Source organism: Ovis canadensis, chromosome 15, assembly GCF_042477335.2.
Source record: "Ovis canadensis isolate MfBH-ARS-UI-01 breed Bighorn chromosome 15, ARS-UI_OviCan_v2, whole genome shotgun sequence".
NCBI lineage: Eukaryota > Metazoa > Chordata > Mammalia > Artiodactyla > Bovidae > Ovis > Ovis canadensis.
In genome coordinates, this window is record NC_091259.1 from 23192510 (window position 1) to 23211596 (window position 19087).

The following is a 19087-nucleotide window of genomic DNA, read 5'->3' on the forward strand; positions in this document are numbered from 1 at the left end:
AACAATTGGGGGAGTACTGACATCTTAACAATAGCATTTCTGATCAATGAATATGGAATGTTTTACCATTTATTTAGATCTTCTTTAACAATGTTTTATAGTTTCCAGTGTAGAAGTCTCATGTGTTTTTTGCTGAATTTATTCTTAAACATTTTATTCTTTTTGATGATATTGTTAATGGAATGTTTTCTTAAATTTTCAGATCTTGCTGATGTATAGAAATCAACTGATTTATGTATGTTTATCTTGTGTATTTGGAGAAGGCAATGACACCCCACTCCAGTACTCTTGCCTGGAAAATCCCATGGATGGAGGAGCCTGGTGGGCTGCAGTCCTTGGGGTCGCTAAGAGTGGGACACAACTGACCGACTTCACTTTCACTTTCATGCACTGGAGAAGGAAATGGAAACCCAGTCCAGTGTTCTTGCCTGGAGAATCCCAGGGATGGCAGAGCCTGGGGGGCTGCCGTCTATGGGGTCGCACAGAGTTGGACACGACTGGAGCGACTTAGCAGCAGCAGCAGCAGCAGCATCTCGTGTATCGTGCAAACTTGAACTTATTTGTTATAGTAGTTTAATCATTTCCTAAGACTGAAGAGCGAAAAAGTTGGCTTAAAGCTCAACATTCAGAAAACAAAGATCATGGCATCTGGTCCCATCACTTCATGGCAAATAGATGGGAAAACAGTGGAAACAGTGTCAGACTTTACTTTTTTGGGCTCCAAAATCACTGCAGATGGTGACTGCAGCCATGAAATTAAAAGACACTTACTCTCCTTAGAAAAAAGAGTTATGACCAACCTAGATAGCATATTGAAAAGCAGAGACATTACTTTGCCAACAAAGGTCCGTCTAGTCAAGGCTATGGTTTTTCCAGTGGTCATGTGTGAATGTGAGAGTTGGACTGTGAAGAAAGCTGAGCGCCAAAGAACTGATGCTTTTGAACTGTGGTGTTGAAGACTCTTGAGAGTCCCTTGGACTGCGAGGAGATCCAACCAGTCCATTCTGAAGGAGATCAGCCCTGGGATTTCTTTGGAAGGAAGTGATGCTAAAGCTGAAACTCTAATACTTTGGCCACCTCATGCAAAGAGTTGACTCACTGGAAAAGTCTCTTATGCTGGGAGGGATTTGGGGGCAGGAGGAGAAGGGGACGACAAGAGGATGAGATGGCTGGATGGCATCACCGACTCAATGGACGTGAGTTTGAGTGAACTGCCAGAGTTGGTGATGGACAGGGAGGCCTGGCATGCTGCAGTCCATGGGGTCGAAAAGAGTCAGACACAACTGAGCGACTGAACTGAACTGAACTGACTGAAGATTTTCTCTATATAAAATCAAGCTATCTGTCAATAAAGATAGTTTTATTGCTTTCAACTTGGATACCTTTTATTTTTCTTTCCTAACTGCCTTGACCAGAATCTCCAGTGTAATGTTGAACAGACATCCTACAGGGTCTTCTTCCTGGTTCAAGCATTTTTAAATAGAATAAATATTTCAGATGAAGTGGAAATCGTTTTCAGATTTAAATCCCAAATCCTAATCTCCCTCTCCTCCCCAACCTCAAAACAACAGCTATCATGAATTTGGTGCATTTTCTATCTGTGGATGTCTTGTGTGTGTGTGTGTCCAGGTGGTTCAGTGGTAAAGAATCCACCCGCCAATACAGGAGATGCAGTAATGATCCCTGGGTCAGGAAGATTCCCTGAAGTCAGAAATGGCTGCCCACTTCAGTATTCCTGCTGGAATAATCCCATGGACAAAGGAGATTGTCCATGGACAATCCATGGACTGGCAGGCTACAGTCCATGGGATCACAAAGAGTTGAACGTGGCTGAGCAACTGAGCACACACGCACATGTGTGTGTCTGTTGTGTATCCACATATACAGTATTATTTCGTGGGCTTGCTATTTTAATTTTGCATAAATGATTTTATACCAAATATACTAATTTTTGTAATTTTTAAATTCAACATTAACAGCTTCAAGATGCATTCATCGATGTACACAGTCTGTCATAAAAATTTTTTTAATGCATTTCTCTATTGAATATTCAGATTACTGTTTTTTATTATAAACAATGCTACATTAAAAATCTTATTTACAAGTGTCTTAGTAATTATATGTGAGAATTTATTTAGTTTAGATATTTTGGTCTTATTTATTAATGATATAGAAACTATACTTTGTAGTTTATTAGGCAATGTCAAGTTGCTTACCTGTGGATTTTCCTAATTAGCACGGTCACTAGCAGAGTAGGAGAGTTTATTTCTCTGTATCCCCAGATATATTTGATATGTCAGATTTTTACTTGTTGGTGATTGGATTGGCAAAGGAACTTATCACCTTTATATTTTTGTTAATATTAGTGTTGTGTGACTCACGCTTTTTCATTGATTTATTGGCTTTTTGTGGGTTTTGACAATTACATTATATCCTTTGGCCATTTTTCAGTGTTTTCCTTTAATGATTTGTAAAAGTTCTTTAAATGTTTTAAATGTTTGAGATACTAATTCTGTGTCTATTGTATGATTTGAAATATCTTATCCTAGGCACCACCTCCATTTCAATCTGTTTATGGTGTATTTTTCAGGTGATTTCAAAATTTAAATGTAGCCTAATTTATTACTATTTTCCATTATGGTTTGTTCCCTTATATCTTGTTAAAGTATTCACTTATTTTGGAGTAACAAAGATTTTATTTTAGTTTCTCTTTTTCATATTTATTTGTTTCAACCATTTAGAACATTTTTGTTGGCGGTAGGGATCTATATTGTCTTCCAAACTGCAGAATATGATTTTTTTGAGTACTATGGAAATTTTGCAAAATTGACTATAAAGCTCTGTCCATAAAACAAGTTTTAACAAATGTCAAAGTAGGCAGAACGTGTCCTCTGACTACAAAACAATAAAGTTAAAAATTAATATTAAAATGATAGCAAAAGCTCTGTATTTTGTAAAATTAAAAATACATTTCTAAATAAAACTTGTAATCATAAAGAAATAAATAAAATTTAAAAATACTTTAAAGTAAATGAAATCCTAAAGAAATGAATATCCTACATTTAAAATCTACAGGGATACTAGTGAACAGTATTAAAAGGAAGATTTATAGGCTTGGTGGCTCAGACGGTAAAGTGTCTGTCTACAATGTGGGAGACCTGGGTTCGATCCCTGGGTTGGAAAGATGCCCTGGAGAAGGAAATGGCAATCCACTCCAGGACTATTGCCTGGAAAATCCCATAGACAGAGGAGCCTGGTAGGCTATACAGTCCATGGGGTCGCAAAGAGTTGGACATGATTGAGCGACTTCATGATTGAGCGACTTCACTATAAGAAAAGAAAAAAGACTGGAAAATTAAATGAACTCAGAATCCACTGCAGAAAGTCAGAAGTATAGCAAAGAAAGTAGAACAAAGGAAATAGTAAAAATAAGACCAGAAATTGATGAAAGAGAAAACCAATATAAAGAAGATGAACAAACCAATGCTAGTTTTTCTGTGAAAAGTCTAATAAAAACAACAAACCCCTGGTGAAAACGGTAAGGACCAGAAACAGAAGGCACAAATAATGAATATTAGGAAAGACAAAGAAGTCATCTCTATAGATGCTGCAGACATAAAAAAGAAAATAAAGACAGTAAAAACAACTTTAAGCCAACATATTTTAAAATTCAGATAAAAAAATTCCTATAAAAATATAAATAGCAAAATTGACACAAAAAGCAACAGAATACTGAGTATATCCATAACCAGCAAGGAAACTGAAGCAGTAATCAAAACTCTTTTCCCAAAGAAAACTCTATATTCTAAATGGCTACACCACCAACTTTTACCAAATATTCAAAGAAGAAGTAATTCTGATCTTAGACAAATTTTCCTGAAGAATAGAAAAAGACTATTTCCCAACAAATCTTATGATACAAACTGTATGTACATGTCTCCAACAAGGACATTATGAGAAAGGAAAATAAAAGGCTAATCTCACTGATGAGCATAGATGCAAAAGTCCTAAATACAAACTGAGTAAACGGATCCCTATAATATATTCATCATGACCAAGGTGGGTTGATTCCAGGAATGCAAGGTTAGTTGATACTTAAATTAATATAATAACACACACTAAGATTAAAAAATAATCTTATTAGGTGCAGAGAAGTATTTGATAAACTCTGCCATTCATTTAGCAAACTATAAATTGTAGGGAAATTTCTAACTGAATAAAGTGCATCTACCCCAAACCTTCAGTAAACATCACACTCAGTAATTAAAAGTTCAAAGTTTTCTCTTTCAAAGCAGGAAAAAGACAAGGATGCCTGTGACCACCTCTTTTACTCAGTATGTCCTGGATGTCATATGCGATGTAAGAAAGCAAGGAAAAAAAGGGAAGGGGGGAGGGGGCGAAACAAAGCTGTTGTTATTCCTAGAAATGACTGTGTATGTAAAAAATCCAAAAGATCTATGAATGAACTATCTTAATAAAACAGCTTAGAACAGTCTCTGAATTTAAAACAGCAATAATATAAAAACAATTATCTTTATATATACCAGCAACTAACAATTAGACAACTAAAATTTAAGAAAGATGGTATTTACAATAGCATTAAAAATTAAACAGTATCTAAGGCTAAAGCTAACAAAAATTTGCAAGACTTCTATGAAGATAATATAGATTTACTTAAGGGAACTTAAAGAAGACTTAAATAAATGGAAAAGACATAACCTGATAATAGATTTGAAGACTCAATTTTGTAAACATCAGGTTTTAAACTTATCTACAGATCCAACATTATCCCAATCAAAATCCCAAAAGTATTTTCGTAGAATAAGACAACTTAAAGTTTAAAGTGCAAAAGGCAGAGAACAGCAAAGCGCTCATAAAAGAAGGACAAGGTGAGAAGACTTGCTTTATCAAATTCTAAGACTCTTCTATTATACCATATACAAAAATGAATTCCTGGTAGAACTGTGAAAGGCCCAAGTATAAAATTTTCAGAAGATAATATCTGGGAATATCAATGTAATCTCAAAGTAGGGAAGAATTTTTTAACAAAGAAATACCATGCACTAAACAAAAAGGAAAAAAAATTAATAAATTGAACTGCCCTGGTATTAATTTTTATATGTTAAAATATACCAAAAAGCCAAATGCAATACACATAAATGTCTATACACATATTGTTTCTGTGTATCAATGTTGTTAATTTGGAGTTAATTTCCTACTGGATTTCTGTGATGCAGTAAGATGCCTATCTTTGTGTCCTTCTTAATGCTTTACTACTTAATGAATGCTTTTGATAATACTGCTACATAAAGCTCCTTGTGAAAAAGAATGAAAAATTTATGTACAACACAAATAAGTGACAGAGAACTGTTGCCCAAAGTATTAAGAACTCACAAAAATCAATAAGAAAAAAACATTTCAACAGACTGAACAGACACCTCAAAAGAAATCCAAATGAACAATAAACATATGAAAGGTAATTAGTACTCAAGGAAATGCAAATTAAGACCCCAGTAAGATATCACTATGCATTCACCAGATGAGCTAAAATTGAAAAGCTGGCCAATATCAAGTGTACAGTATCAAGTGGGATTATGGGACAAGGAGAATTCTTATCTTGATGACGGGATTATATATATATGAAAAGTATACACATACAGCTCTGCACATTTCCAAGAATGTTCAAGGTGGCATTATTTATAATACACTGAAAACATAACCATTAAAATAAGTTATAGGATGCATTTTTATGCAGTGAAATTCTATATATCACAGCTACACATAATAGACATTAAGGAACAAAACACCAAAGAACATATATGATTCATTTACATAAAGTTTAAAAACTGGCAAGATTAAATACTATCATTTAAAGATAATACATAGGCATTTATTGAAATTTATTCAGGGACTTTATACTTAATTAAATTTTGTACATATTCATTGTTTATCAAAAAGAATGTATATTCTTTTTTTTGGTTAAAGGATTTTATATATAAATATATATGCAATATAAAAATACATATGCATATATAAATGCAATAAGCATACATTCTACAGTCTTCTGTGTATCAACGTTAATTTGTTAATATCTTAGATATCTGTGATGCAATATGCTGTCCATGTAAGTGTCCTTCTTAATGCTATACTAAAGAATACTTTTTATAATTAATATTGCTACATAAAGCTCTTTATTATTGTTGCTTAGAATTTGCCTGGCATATCTTTTTCTAGCCTTTATTTTATATATTTTAGTTGTTTGACTGTTTCTTAATGTTTGTTTTTAATTGTTTAATTAATAACAGACTGGCTAGCTAGTGAAGCAGCAAAGTGCTCAGATTAAGTAAGAGGTGATTCAACTATAATATGGTCCAGTAATCTAGTCTGGATCATCAGCAAATTTCATCTTGAGGTTACTGCTGGGAAAGCATCTCTCTGGTATCCAAAGCATCTGCATTTAAAAACAGGATTTTGTTGATAGAAAGGAAGCTTATTTTTCTATTCCCTTCACTTTTCTTTTTTTTTTTTTTTTTTTTTTTTTTTTTTTTATTAGTATTTATTTTTTTTCTTTATGAGTATTAACATTTTATTTTATTTTTTTTTTAATTTTAAAATCTTTAATTCTTACATGCATTCCCAAAAAAATATGGAACGCTTCACGAATTTGCGTGTCATCCTTGCGCAGGGGCCATGCTAATCTTCTCTGTATCGTTCCAATTTTAGTATATGTGCTGCCGAAGCGAGCACTCCCTTCACTTTTCAAAACAGGTTAGAGCAATACCTTTTTATAAAATCAGCCATTTTCAGATTATTTATATTACTTTATTTTTTAAATGTGATTTTTAAAATTTTTGATATTATTACATTGATATTTTTATTTTTGAAATGTGATTTCTAACTTGTGACCGCTAGGTTTTTTCCCTTCATTTTCAAGCAAAAGTTTCACTTTGTGGGCTGGTAACTTTGTAAATGAGAGGGTTTACTAGAATTGAGGAAGAGAAGGTAAGTTTGATTGAATTAGATCTGTGATCCAATTAGAGGTGGGCTGATTGAATTAAAATTCTGATAGTACTTATAGAGCCTGTTAATCACTTGATTTTTCATTTAGAGATTCTTTCCTAAAAAGAACATCTTTTTGGGTCTTGGTGTATCTTCACTTTAAACTTGGATTTCAGACTAGCAGAATAAAAATTACTTTTTTTCTCCTTTAAAGTATAAGGACATATAAAGATTAATAATTTTTTGCAGCAAAATGTGATTATTTTTTCCTGTTAAAACTTGTTCACTCACTCTCTCCTGCATTCACTCATTCATTCATTTGGAAAATATTTATGTGCACCTATTGGTGCCAGGCACTGTTTTAGGGAAGGCTGCAGGGATCTGGACCCAGAGCACAAGGGAGAGGATTAGGGTTCCCTAACAGTGTGTTCACCTCTTCTAATACATGGAAAGCTCAATGTAAGGACACAGTCAAAAGCAGCTCAGTACATCTGCTGGGGAGAGATGAGGAGTCCTCTGAGAAAAAGAGCTTCTATTTCCTCAGGGAAGTCAGATGATTATCCATTCCTGGGAAACAAAATAAGGGAGAGATGGGTGGAATAGTTGTCGAGTAGATTTGAAGGGCAATGTGGCAAATTATAATATTGTAGAGTGGGAAAATAAGCAAGTAGGAGAATGTAAGAGGATTGCTGGGTAGAATAAAGGACTCACCTAAATTTTTGCGGAAATGGGTTCAAAATGAGGATTCTTGGCTATGTATGCTTTTTGCCAGCTGAATGGGTGAATTAGGTTTTTAAGTTAATCTTACTTTATCTAATATTTTCAAGTCATTTCAATAAAAAAATTTTAGAGTTTTGGCTTTTCACTAATACTTTAAAATTATTTAAGCAAACTTTTTAAGTTTCTTTTCCTTATTCATACTTTCAGACCATTTAAACTAAAGCTTTTAATTTTGTGGGCTAATTATATTGTAAGTTGGTGTTAATGAAACTACAGGGGTGGTTATATAATCATGGTTGGCGACCAAAAGATTATGTGGTTGAATGGGAGACAAATGAATCCAGGTGACTGACTCGGGGCTGATAAGTTGGAATATATTAATAAAAAACCAGGAATGTTTTCTAGATTTGTGTCACCACCTTGCCATTTACGTCATTCCTCCACTTCATAGTGCGTTAATCATTCATTCATTCAACAGATACTTACTCAGCACCTATTATGTGCCAAGCACTGTTCTATATGCAGAGGATACACCAGTGAACAATAGAGACAAGCTTTCTGCTTTCCTGGAACTTATGTTCTAATACAGGAAGATAGACAATAATAATAAAAATGTTAATAATAATAATTAACATTTGTTTAGCAAATATTGTTTGCTGAGAATTTTAAGCACTAGTATTAATTCACTTAATTCTTGTAACATCATGAGGTGGAAACTAGAATTATTCCCATTTAATACATGAGGAAACTGAGGGCACAGAAAGGGTAAATATCTTGCCTGAAGTTACAGTTAGGAAAGGGCAGACCTAGATTTCAGAACCAAAACAGGCTGGCTATAGGTTCCTTTCTCTTAATGACTTTGCTATGCAGCTTCTCAGACAAGAAAAAAGGAAATAAACAATGAAACAATAAATTCGGAAGTGTTTAGTACTATGATAAAATAACATAGGGTGATGCGATGCTATTTGTGTACTGGAGGGATGCGGGTGTAAAAGCAGATGTCAGGGGAAACCTGAGGAGGTCGTCTTTGAGTTGAGACTTGAAGAACGGTAATGCTGACGCACACAGGACAGAGAAACGCTGGTGCAAAGAAATCTAGTTTGTGAAACAGACATGCAGGGTTGCCTGCGGCTAGAGCTTAGTGTGTAGGATGATGATCAGAAGTGAAGCCAGGGAGGTAGGTAGGAACCAAACCCTAAGAACTCAGGTCAGGTCACATTAAGAAATTTGATTTTTATTCTAAGTGCAGTGAATTTTTATTCAGGAGAGTAACACTACTTGGTTCACGATTTTAAAAGATCACTCTCACTTTTACAGGCAAAGTTAACTGTGGGAGAAAAGTGGGAGCAAGAAGATCATTAGGGGACAATTACAATCCAGGTAGAAAATGATGCTGACTTGGACTAAGGCAGTGGAATGAAATTTGGGGTATATGCTGAAAGTAGAATTGGGAAGACTTGCAAGTAAACTAGATGAGAAAAGTGAAGGGAAAGGGATTTAAGAGGAGCGCTGGGATTCTGGTTTGAGTAACTAGCCTGATGGTAGTAGTGTCCTTTACCGAGATGTGGCAGATTAGGAGAGTAATTAATACCTTTGGTAAGAAAAATCAAGATTAGCAATTTGAATTTTATGAGGGAAGGGACTTTTTCTATGCTTTGTTTCATTTAACGTTCAAGGAGTTCTGGGGGCGTTGGTGGGGAAAGCTTTTTTCTGTTCGATGTTATGAGCTCTTTACATTTGAAACTAAGGTGGGGGGAGTTGAATTTTCATTTGTTTAACAAGTATCTACTGAGCATCTACTGTGGCCAAGGATTATGTGATTAGATACCAAGTTGAACTGGAAAGGCAAACAAAATCCATGCTCCCAGAGGGCTTTTGGTGGGGGAAGGAGTTAGGACGACTGGTGATTTTTTAATTTTCCTGTTCGTTACCTTATGAAAACTTTCCCTAACGCATGAGTAGCCATCTTACAATAGTAACTGCATCTAGGGCTCCTGGCAGTTGGGCCACCGTTCTAAACGTTCAATGTCTGTTAGTATATAAATGAATCTCGACAGTGACACCTCCCCTCCCACTAGAACTTAGGCTTTTATAAAAAGTAAAAATTTTAACGAACGTTACGAATACAACCTTCGTTGTGAAGACTAATATTTTTGCAGGAATGGTACCTTTATAAAGATCGTGGTTGCCCCCGTACATATTTGTTCTTTCTTCATATCCAATTAAATGCAAATACTACTTTCCGTAGCCCAACTCTCTAGGCTTGTTGGGTCTAGCTCAGGAGTAAGGAAGCAGGAGCCGTTGGATTTAAACAGTTTGGTGTAATCCTTTTCTATGCTCTCTCGCTAGCCGGGGACTTGGTGTCGGCTACTCGGGGCTCTTCGTTTACGCAGTACCGGAATGAAGGAATCTGGGAGGGGGTCGGAAAAGGAAAAGACGGAACACACATTAATTGACTCTCGAAGCTACACAACAACGTTCAGGGTCTACTCTAAAGCACTGATTTCAAATGCCCGCCCCCTGGGCCGTTTAAGCCCCGCCCCGTGCGTCGTCACTTCGACTTCCACCTTGGTCTCCGCTGACTGGTCCTTGCCTCCGCGGGCGCCTGACGAGCTTAGGGTTTGCTTCCGGGTCTTGGGTTTTTTGTTTTTTTTTTTTTTTTTTTTTTTTTGGCCGCGGGTGCAGAGGTTTCTGGGAGCGGAGAGTCAAGATGGCGTCTGTATGATCTCCGGAGGTAGCGGCGTTGGAGTTCGGCCAAAGTGAGCGGCAGGAGGAAAGCAGACTGTGGGTTGGACAGTAAGGGGCAGTTGGCGGCCGAGGCAGAGAACTCGGTGCGGGCCTTGGAGGCGCCAGACGAGGAAAGTCTAGTGTGGGTGGGGCCGGAAAGGGGTAGTTGGGGGCGGAGGCAGAGAATCCAGTGCTGACTGAGCGGTCCCCACAGGGGCCTGACGGGGAAAGCGGCCTGTGGGCGGGGCCGGAAGGGGCAGCTGGGGGCGGAGTCAGCTAACCGGGTTTAGGCCGCGGAGGCCCAGGAGCTGCAGACCGGAGAGCCGACTGTCGGTGGGGCCGGAAGGGGAAGCTGGGGGCGGAGTCAGAGAGCCCGTAAATGCGGAGGAGGCGGCGGAGCTGCGAACTGGTGGTGGGGCTCCGCGCCTAGCGAGCGTGTCCCTGGTCTCCGATCGGCTCCCGAGAGCGCAGCGCCAAGGCATCTCTGCAGAGGGCCGCCCCTCGCCCCCTGGGATAGGGGTGAAGAGTCAGCGAGTTCCCTGCGACAGCCCGGAGGTGAACTCCCCGCCCCAGGGATGACTGTTTTGGGGGGGAGGCGGCGATGCTCCCCAGAGACCTGAAACCCTGTTTCTGTCTCTCTGGATACATCCCTCTCCCTTTTTTTTTTTCCCGGAAAATCTAGAGAAGTATATCATTTCCCCCAGTTTTTCCCTGACACTTGCTTCTCTGACGCTTGAGGATGTTTCAGTAACCACAAACGGGTCCCTAATTTTTGGTTATTAGAGTCCTTTGAGGGTGGGCTCTTGTGTTTCCAGCATTTCTTAAATTGTAACTTGGAAAAGATCTAATTTATATTATGTTGGCTGCTACTGGAGGAAATTTGATCAACAAAAGATTGTTGGAGATATTTGCCTATGTAACTGTCATTGAAGCTTAACACACTTTTTTTACTAGAACACTCAGTAACTTTGTCAGTGATTTTTTTTTTTAAGATGTCTTTGCTTTTGTAGTTGTTAGCCTGTTCTGCTGTGTGAGGTTTAGATGAAATGGGAGTAAGGAGTCCGGTGGCGTGAGGTTGAGTGGAGATGTTTTAAATTCAGACATGGCTGTACTGTATTTTATAAAGGTTTTGATATGTCACGTCTCCTGATTTAATGACCTTTTGAGGAATATCCCCATTTCACAGATGACAGAAACTTAAACTTGGTGGCTTGCCAGGGGTCACAGATGTTTGAGGGAATGAGCTAGGGAAATTATTTCACAAGGATGGCTATAGATTAATGCTTTTCAAAATGAGAGTTTGTCATATTGAAAATAACTTGACAGTGTTTTTCTTCAAAGCATAAAAGATGACAACAGCAGCTCGGCCAACTTTTGAACCTGCAAGAGGTGGAAGAGGAAAAGGTGAGGGTGATTTGAGCCAACTCTCAAAGCAGTATTCAAGCAGAGACCTACCCTCTCATACAAAGATAAAATATAGGTAATGAAGCCTTTTAGTTTTTGTTTCACAAGCAAGACCAAGTCTGTTAAATGATGTGGTCATGAGGTAGCATGTTGGGGTTACTATCACTCAAGTTATCTGTTTTCATAGGAGTAGAATGTAGTAGTGTTTCAGACACCCAAAATTATGCTCCATGATTTTAAAGTGCTACCAGATATTCCTTAAGCAGAAATTCCAGTTAACCAGGAATTTCTATATGTAGATTGAACAATGACTAATAATACATTCTGTCAGGAGGAGCAAGCACTATCAATACAAATCAGTATGAGATTAAAAGTGTTGCTGTAACAAGCCCTGAGTTAGCATACTAACAAAAAGTATAAGCGTTTTGATCAACCTGCTGCCTTACTATGGGAAAGTATGTTGATTTAGTTTGAGGTTCTTAAAGGTTGTTGATTTAGTTTGAGGTTCTTAAAAGTATGTTGATTTAGTGTGAGGTTTTAGACATCACAGGATGCCTCTTAGTAACTTTTGGATTAGACTAATGATTTTGTTGATCCCCTAGTGGAGTTTTCTGCTTTAGGACTCAGGATGAAGTTGTGTTTCTTGAATTGTCTTCCATTACTACAGCCGTGTGTTTTTTAGAAGTAACTTTGCCTTGTCTTGTTTCTACTTTAGACAGACCACTCAGGATGCGCCTGAAGAAGTTCGAAACCGTGACTTCAGGAGAGAGTTGGAGGAGAGAGAGAGAGCTGCTGCAAGAGAAAAAAACAGAGATCGGCCAACCCGAGGTACCAATACTACCTTAGACATCTCTCTCATAACATTATGTTGACAGTAGTTTTTCTTTCATGTGGTAATAGGAATGGATTATTTTTTTTGTTTGTTTGCTTTTAAATGTGGGGTGAGAGCTATAGCAGTTTCTTGAAAGATTAGATTGGATTGGATTGATTGGATTAGATTATATTGGATTGGATTAGAGATGATAATGAAGTTGATACCAATTTCATCTTATTATGCCTCTGTTTTAGAAAGAGCTAGGGGATATTTAGCAACTGTTATTTCAATTCAGATTAAGGAGTTTTTGACTATTTACAGCAGCCAGACTTTTTAAGGCCCCATGGTTTCTGTCTATGAAATTCTTCCATTTTTATTTCTAGCATGTGTAAACTATATCCTAAGTTTCCTGAGGCTACAGTTCCCATAATAAAATCAATACTTTTGTTAACTCATTCGGCAGGTATTTGTCAAGGACTTATTTGCCTGCCACTGTTGTTATAGTCCCTACTGTCATGTTTAAGACCTAAGCTCTTGGTGCCCACAAGTCCCTAAAATGTTACAAGAAATGCAGGATTTGATTCAGTGAGTTAACTAATGTTTGTTTTCTGCCAGAACATACAACCTCCTCTTCAGTGTCAAAGAAGCCTCGGTTGGACCAGATTCCTGCTGCCAACCTTGATGCAGACGATCCACTAACAGATGTATGTTTACTTCTTCCTCTTACCTCCATGTAGTAATTTACTTACCATTTTTCTGAAATACTTTTTTATTCTTTTAGCTTTAAGAAGCAGTTTGTATTTGTATTTACGTACTGTTATTCAGTTACAGCTCTGACTTGAGTGCTAAACTTTATAGTCTATTTTAAAACAAAGAAAGCATTATCTTGTTAATCACATTTCAAGTTTGATCTCTGGAGAGCCAGAAAGGTGTGCTTCCCTAAAAAATAATTCCTGGTATTAAACCATGGAAATTGGATAGCTCTGCCTCTTCAGACTGGGCTCTTCATCGATAGCATCCCCTCCAGTGAACGTAGGGACCTTTCCGTATTCTCAACCAGTGATGCCCCTTCCACATGTTCAGTGGGCATAATTGCTCCCTCTGTGTTTAGAGAGACATGTGATCTAAGTGGAAGGCTTTTAAGGATTGGCACTTTCATTAACATTCAAATTTAGGTCCTACCAGGTTTGCAGTTTTCTATGTACAGGGAAAAGTCTTCAAGGGTAGCGTCTAATTAAGCATATATGTTAGTAATTCTAGAATTGATAGACTAATTTAAAAATTAGCATAGTAATTCATATAAGGAACTCAGTTTTAAGTTAGATTTAATGATTATTCATTTGAAATTATTTTACTCTGAGAATTTAACACCCTTTTTTGTACTTTCAATTATCCTTATTTCCTAGTTGTTTTGAGCAATATAAAACTATTTTGACCCTCAAAGTATGTAGTTAGTGTGTATCACTGTAAAATGTTCTTTTTCTAGTTTTACAAATATTTGCATATATAAATTCTTACTTGTTCATGTAAATTTGAAAGATACTATTTGCTGCTATAATGTTTAAAAAACATTTTAAAATACATTTTAGTAAGTAGTCATAAGCTACTTGTGAGGTTTTATTTTACTTTTTGTTTGGTTGCTGATTCTAATTGTATTTAGCTACATTTGTCTTTCCCAGGGAAATTTCCTGCTCCAAAGATTCGATAAGTGCCATTTTTATGGAAAACATACGACTTATGCCTTATGTCTAACCTCACCATTCTTTTTTAGGAGGAAGATGAAGATGAAGATTTTGAAGAGGAGAGTGATGATGACGATACTGCAGCTCTTCTTGCAGAGTTGGAAAAAATTAAAAAAGAAAGAGCTGAAGAGCAGGCCAGGAAGGTAAAACCAACATATTAAATGTTTTTACGTCTTCTCACATAAACTACAGTAGAAATGTTTTTAAGTAGTAGCACCTTATATGAGGAATCATCCTTGCCAGGTCTAGATACTACAGCACCTGTAGGTCCATAAATCTGGTAAATTCAGTGGCAGCCTAAGTCTCCTAGTTACGTTAAAAATTCTTTTGAAATGGTTCAAACATGCTTTAGGCCTAATCATTAAGTTATTCTTCACTCATTTATTTGTTCAACAGACATTTAGTCAATGTCTATCAAGTGTCAGGAGAATCAAAGATGACTAGATGTAGTCATTACCTAGGAAGAACCCACAGATATAATGAAGCCATCTTTACCTCTGTCCTTGTCTTCTGCCCCAGCCTTCTTTCCAGGTACTTGCTGAGGCTGTCAGTAAATTTTATGTAACCTAGCTTTTCTGAGTCCCCACAGTCTCTCCATTTGGAAGGAAAGAGTGTCTAACTCAGAGACAGATAAATTAAATAGGATCCATGGTCCTATGTACCTTTATTACATAATTACCCATAGTAGTAACAATAAGAGAGAAAACTTAGGAAGCAAGAGTGAGTGAGTGCACTGACCATTTCTAGACCAATGCTAAAGGAGTTTGAACTCTGTTCCAAAGGATATGCAGAATTAGTCGATTTCAGCAGGAGATGGTAAGGTTGGAGGTGCATTTTAGAAAGATTACTCTGGCCAAAGTGTGGAGGATGCAAGGAAGAACTGGTTAGAGGGCTGTTTCAATAATCCTTATATCCTGTGACGAGACTCTTGCATGCTAGGAGTTGAATTTGAGAGACGTTAACTATCAGGGAGATAAAATTGACCAAAGAAGAGTGACCGATTAGCTATAACAGTTCCTGGGTCTGTGTGAGTGCCATGCACTAATTCAGGGAACACAGAGGATGGGCATGCTTCAGTGGAGAGAAAAGAAATGATGAGTTGTGTTTGGAACATGTTGAATTTGGCACACTGTGGGACCCTCAAGTAGATCTATCTGCCTCCACTTTCAACCAGAATAGAGGAAATTTTTTTTTATTAAGTGGGCTTCTGAGTAAGATTTTATTTGAACCAAGAATTGTTCTGTTTAAAAAAAGGAAAAAGACTGATGTAGGTTAATGCTTGGAACTTAGGGAGGTAGAATTCATGTGGGTCAGAACGGCCAGGGAAGAATTGAGAAAAGAAGTAGAATTGGGGATAGGCTTTGAAGACAGCTAGAATTCAGATTGGAAGAATAAAAACATTAAAGATACAATTCGCGTCAAAATTTGGTAGGGGATAGCAAAACTCCAGTAGAAGTGTCGGACCATTCCTACATCTGCACACCACAAGAGGGCAGTTATTCTATTCCAGATTCTTTTGGCCTTCCTAACAGCTGTGGATACAGAAAGAGACAATTAAATGCATTTGGAGCATAAACATTTCAGACAGAAATTCTTGGCAATTTTGTAACATGCATCTGATTTCTTTGTACAAACCTGTTGGTGTTTTTTGGAGTCACATGACAGCTTTGTACCTATTTCCCTGTCTTGCTTTCTAGTGGCTGACTTTTCCCTGTCTCGCTTTCTAGTGGCACCTCTAGTGGCTGAGGTGTTTCAAAACATTTCAGACCAGTCAGCCTATGTTAGGGGCTGGGAAACTTTCTATAAGGGACTGCTGCTGCTACTGCTAAGTAGCTTCAGTCGTGTCCGATTCTGTGCAACCCCGTAGACGGCAGCCCCCCAGGCTACCCCGTCCCTGGGATTCTCCAGGCAAGAACACTGGAGTGGGTTGCCGTTTCCTTCTCCAGTGCATGAAACTGAAAAGTGAAAGTGAAGTCGCTCAGTCGTGTCTGACTCTTCACGACCCCATGGACGGCAGCCCACCAGGCTCCTCAGTCCATGGGATTTTCCAGGCAAGAGACTAGATAATAACTGTGTTAGGCTTGCAGACCACATAGCCTCTGTCACAACTTTTCAACTCAGCTGATTGTAGGATAAGCAGCCATAGGAAACATAAATAAATGAATGAGACTGTTCCAGTAAAATTTATTTACGAAACAGGATGGTTGGATTTGAGTAAACCACAGGCTGTCCATTCCTATATACCTATGGTCATGAAACAGTGTACCTGGTACTTGAGTATGGAAAGAGTTGGCACCTTTTTCCCCCAGTGCTATGTGTGGCAGTCAACCAGTAACTCTAAAAGAAATAATAGGAAATTGTTCTTGGTTAATAATAACTTGTCACAAGTCCTAGAGATGCTAGTTTACATTGTTACTGAGTCAAAATATTATTTATAATCTGCTATATTAACTCTTTAGAAATTGAGATAAATTGCTTTGCCTCATGTGTCTTTTTGATGTTTAAACATGTTCTTAAATGATTAGAATGTTTATTGATATACTCTAAGCAGTTATGTAATTTTGTATGTAATTCGAGAAAGAAAATATGTTTAAATAAATATGCAACTCAAGAATTTCAAAGTCAGAAAGAGACTAATGAATAACAAACATGAAATATTTATAATAAAAGTGCCAAATTATTTCAGTAGAACTTTTTTGGTATATTTTAAAAAAAGAAAACAATGCTATCTTAATGCTTATCCCATCTCCCTCTAAAAATCCTGACAGTCTTTTAAAATATGAGTTATAATAATAAGATTGACACCAGAGTTAATATAAGTAAATGAATCTTTTACTTATGAATCTTCCATATTGTTGACAGGAACAAGAACAAAAAGCTGAAGAAGAAAGGATTCGTATGGAAAACATTCTGAGTGGAAACCCTCTTCTTAATCTCACTGGCCCATCCCAGCCTCAGGCCAACTTCAAAGTTAAAAGAAGGTATTGTACAGTAAATAAGTTGGAGATTATATATATATGTATACAGTACAGATTATATATAAAATATAAGTTGTATGTGTAGTTTTTTGGTTGTATTAAACTATATGGTGGTTCTTCCTTGTTTGGTACAGACAGAAATGTTTGGAGGTTGAAACATCTCTTAATATGCAGATCACGTTTGACCTAGCTCTGCTCAGCTTTTCACATTTCTCTGCACTGCACCAGTGATGACTTAAAACACTTTTCAAAGATGCCCATGTTCTTTGCTGATTTTCCACATGCAGTTTCCTCTGACATGCATACATCCACACTCACACACATTGTATAGCCTTTCATTTGATATATATTTATGAGAACTCATATATTGCACATATGAGTTTGTGTTGTATATGCTAGATGATATCTTGAAATAGTAGTCTTTATTTTCTCTAAAACATGTATTTAAGCCCATCCTGGGCTGCCTGTGGTTTTTTTTTTTTCTTCTTTAAGTTTATACATTATGAAAGCCAACCAAGAGAATCTTAACTAGAGTTCTGCCCTAAGCTCTTCAGCTGCTCTTGCCTTGTGGTTAATGTAGATGTGGGCCAACATATGAGCCTTAATTATTATACCCTAATAATTCCTTCTTTTGTCCTACCTTGTTAAATGGTTACAGAGTATATATAAAATCCTTAAAACTCATAATCTAATTATAGTGACTTGCCCAGTTATCCTTGAGACCCAATACTAATCAGGGTAGTACCAAGTGCTGCCGCTTTGTTTTAGACCTGAAAACATTGAATATTTATGCAACTTCTGCTTTTTTAACTCAAAGTTTTTTATACTGGAAGAATAACAGGAATGTTGTGTGTATTCTAAAATAGCGATTACTCTTCCTGTTAAAAAAGCAAGCCAACTGCCTCTTAAAAATTACTTGTTCTTTTGGGTATAATCGCAGCATCAAGTGATGTGCATGTTGAGCATGAGGAAGCTTTGTTGTTCACATTGATACAGGTATTGTAAGATTGTTCTATTTTTTTTCTTTCAGGTGGGATGATGACGTTGTCTTCAAGAACTGTGCAAAAGGTGTAGATGATCAGAAGAAAGACAAAAGATTTGTAAATGATACGCTTCGATCTGAATTTCACAAAAAGTTCATGGAGAAATACATTAAATAGTACAGTTTTATGTGCTGAATTGAAGGCTATAAAATGTAAACGATCTGACTTCATTTTGATTTTTCTCTCCCACCCCTATCTAAATTGTGTATAGGCTTCCCTAATTTTTAGTTCCAAAGTATCTTTTCCTTTATTGATTAATTACTTGATAAGGACTTGGGAATTGGTTTAACCCAGTTTCCATCTCAATATTTCCAGTCATGTGTTTTCTCTTAAATATAGGAAAAGAAACCTTGTAATAAATATTTTTAATAAATAGCCAAATCTGTGTCCCCAACTTGTTTGTTGAAATGTATGCAGCTAGTAAAACATTGCATATTTTCTTCTGTGTGTTGGATTTCTTTGTAAACTTTTTCTCCTCATATCTCAAGTCAGTTAATTCATCACATCTCCTCCATCTTTTGAAAAGTGTGATGAAAGATTAAAGGGATTCCATTTTGGACCACTGTGTTGGTACAGAGGAGTGTTGTCAAGCAGAAAGCACCCTGAGTGTGTGTGTGAGGGAGCATGGGGTACCTCTCACTTTGGCATTGCCCCTTTCTT

At 37.0% G+C, this 19087-nt stretch overlaps 2 protein-coding genes and 1 non-coding gene across 6 annotated transcripts in view; 1 reads left to right on the forward strand and 2 right to left on the reverse strand.

The window, feature by feature from the left end:
• The window catches only part of KDM4D (lysine demethylase 4D), a 36003-nt gene extending 25731 nt beyond the window's left edge, over positions 1–10272 (reverse strand). The window contains exons 1-2 of the mRNA XM_069554932.1: positions 9888–10272; positions 8206–8299 (exon numbers count right to left, since the gene is read on the reverse strand). The gene's annotated coding sequence lies outside the window, so the exon portion shown is untranslated. The remainder of the gene's footprint in view (positions 1–8205; positions 8300–9887) is intronic.
• On the reverse strand, positions 6641–6747 carry LOC138421406 (U6 spliceosomal RNA). Its single transcript, XR_011249487.1, has one exon. It is a non-coding gene; the product is annotated as a U6 spliceosomal RNA (small nuclear RNA).
• Positions 10273–10277: 5 nt separating the features above from the next.
• On the forward strand, positions 10278–18867 carry CWC15 (CWC15 spliceosome associated protein homolog). Of its 4 annotated transcripts, none has more exons than XM_069554933.1 (7): positions 10278–10478; positions 11788–11926; positions 12566–12678; positions 13280–13368; positions 14436–14549; positions 17269–17387; positions 18415–18867. In XM_069554933.1, the coding sequence occupies exons 2-7, from the start codon at positions 11796–11798 to the stop codon at positions 18542–18544; spliced, it is 696 nt and encodes a 231-aa protein (XP_069411034.1). In that variant the 5' UTR covers positions 10278–10478; positions 11788–11795; the 3' UTR covers positions 18545–18867. The 4 variants fall into 4 exon arrangements, with proteins under 4 accessions (XP_069411034.1, XP_069411035.1, XP_069411037.1 ...); XM_069554934.1 differs by having other exon boundaries at positions 10327–11001; XM_069554936.1 differs by having other exon boundaries at positions 10365–10478; positions 11773–11926.
• The last annotated feature ends 220 nt before the right edge of the window (positions 18868–19087 follow it).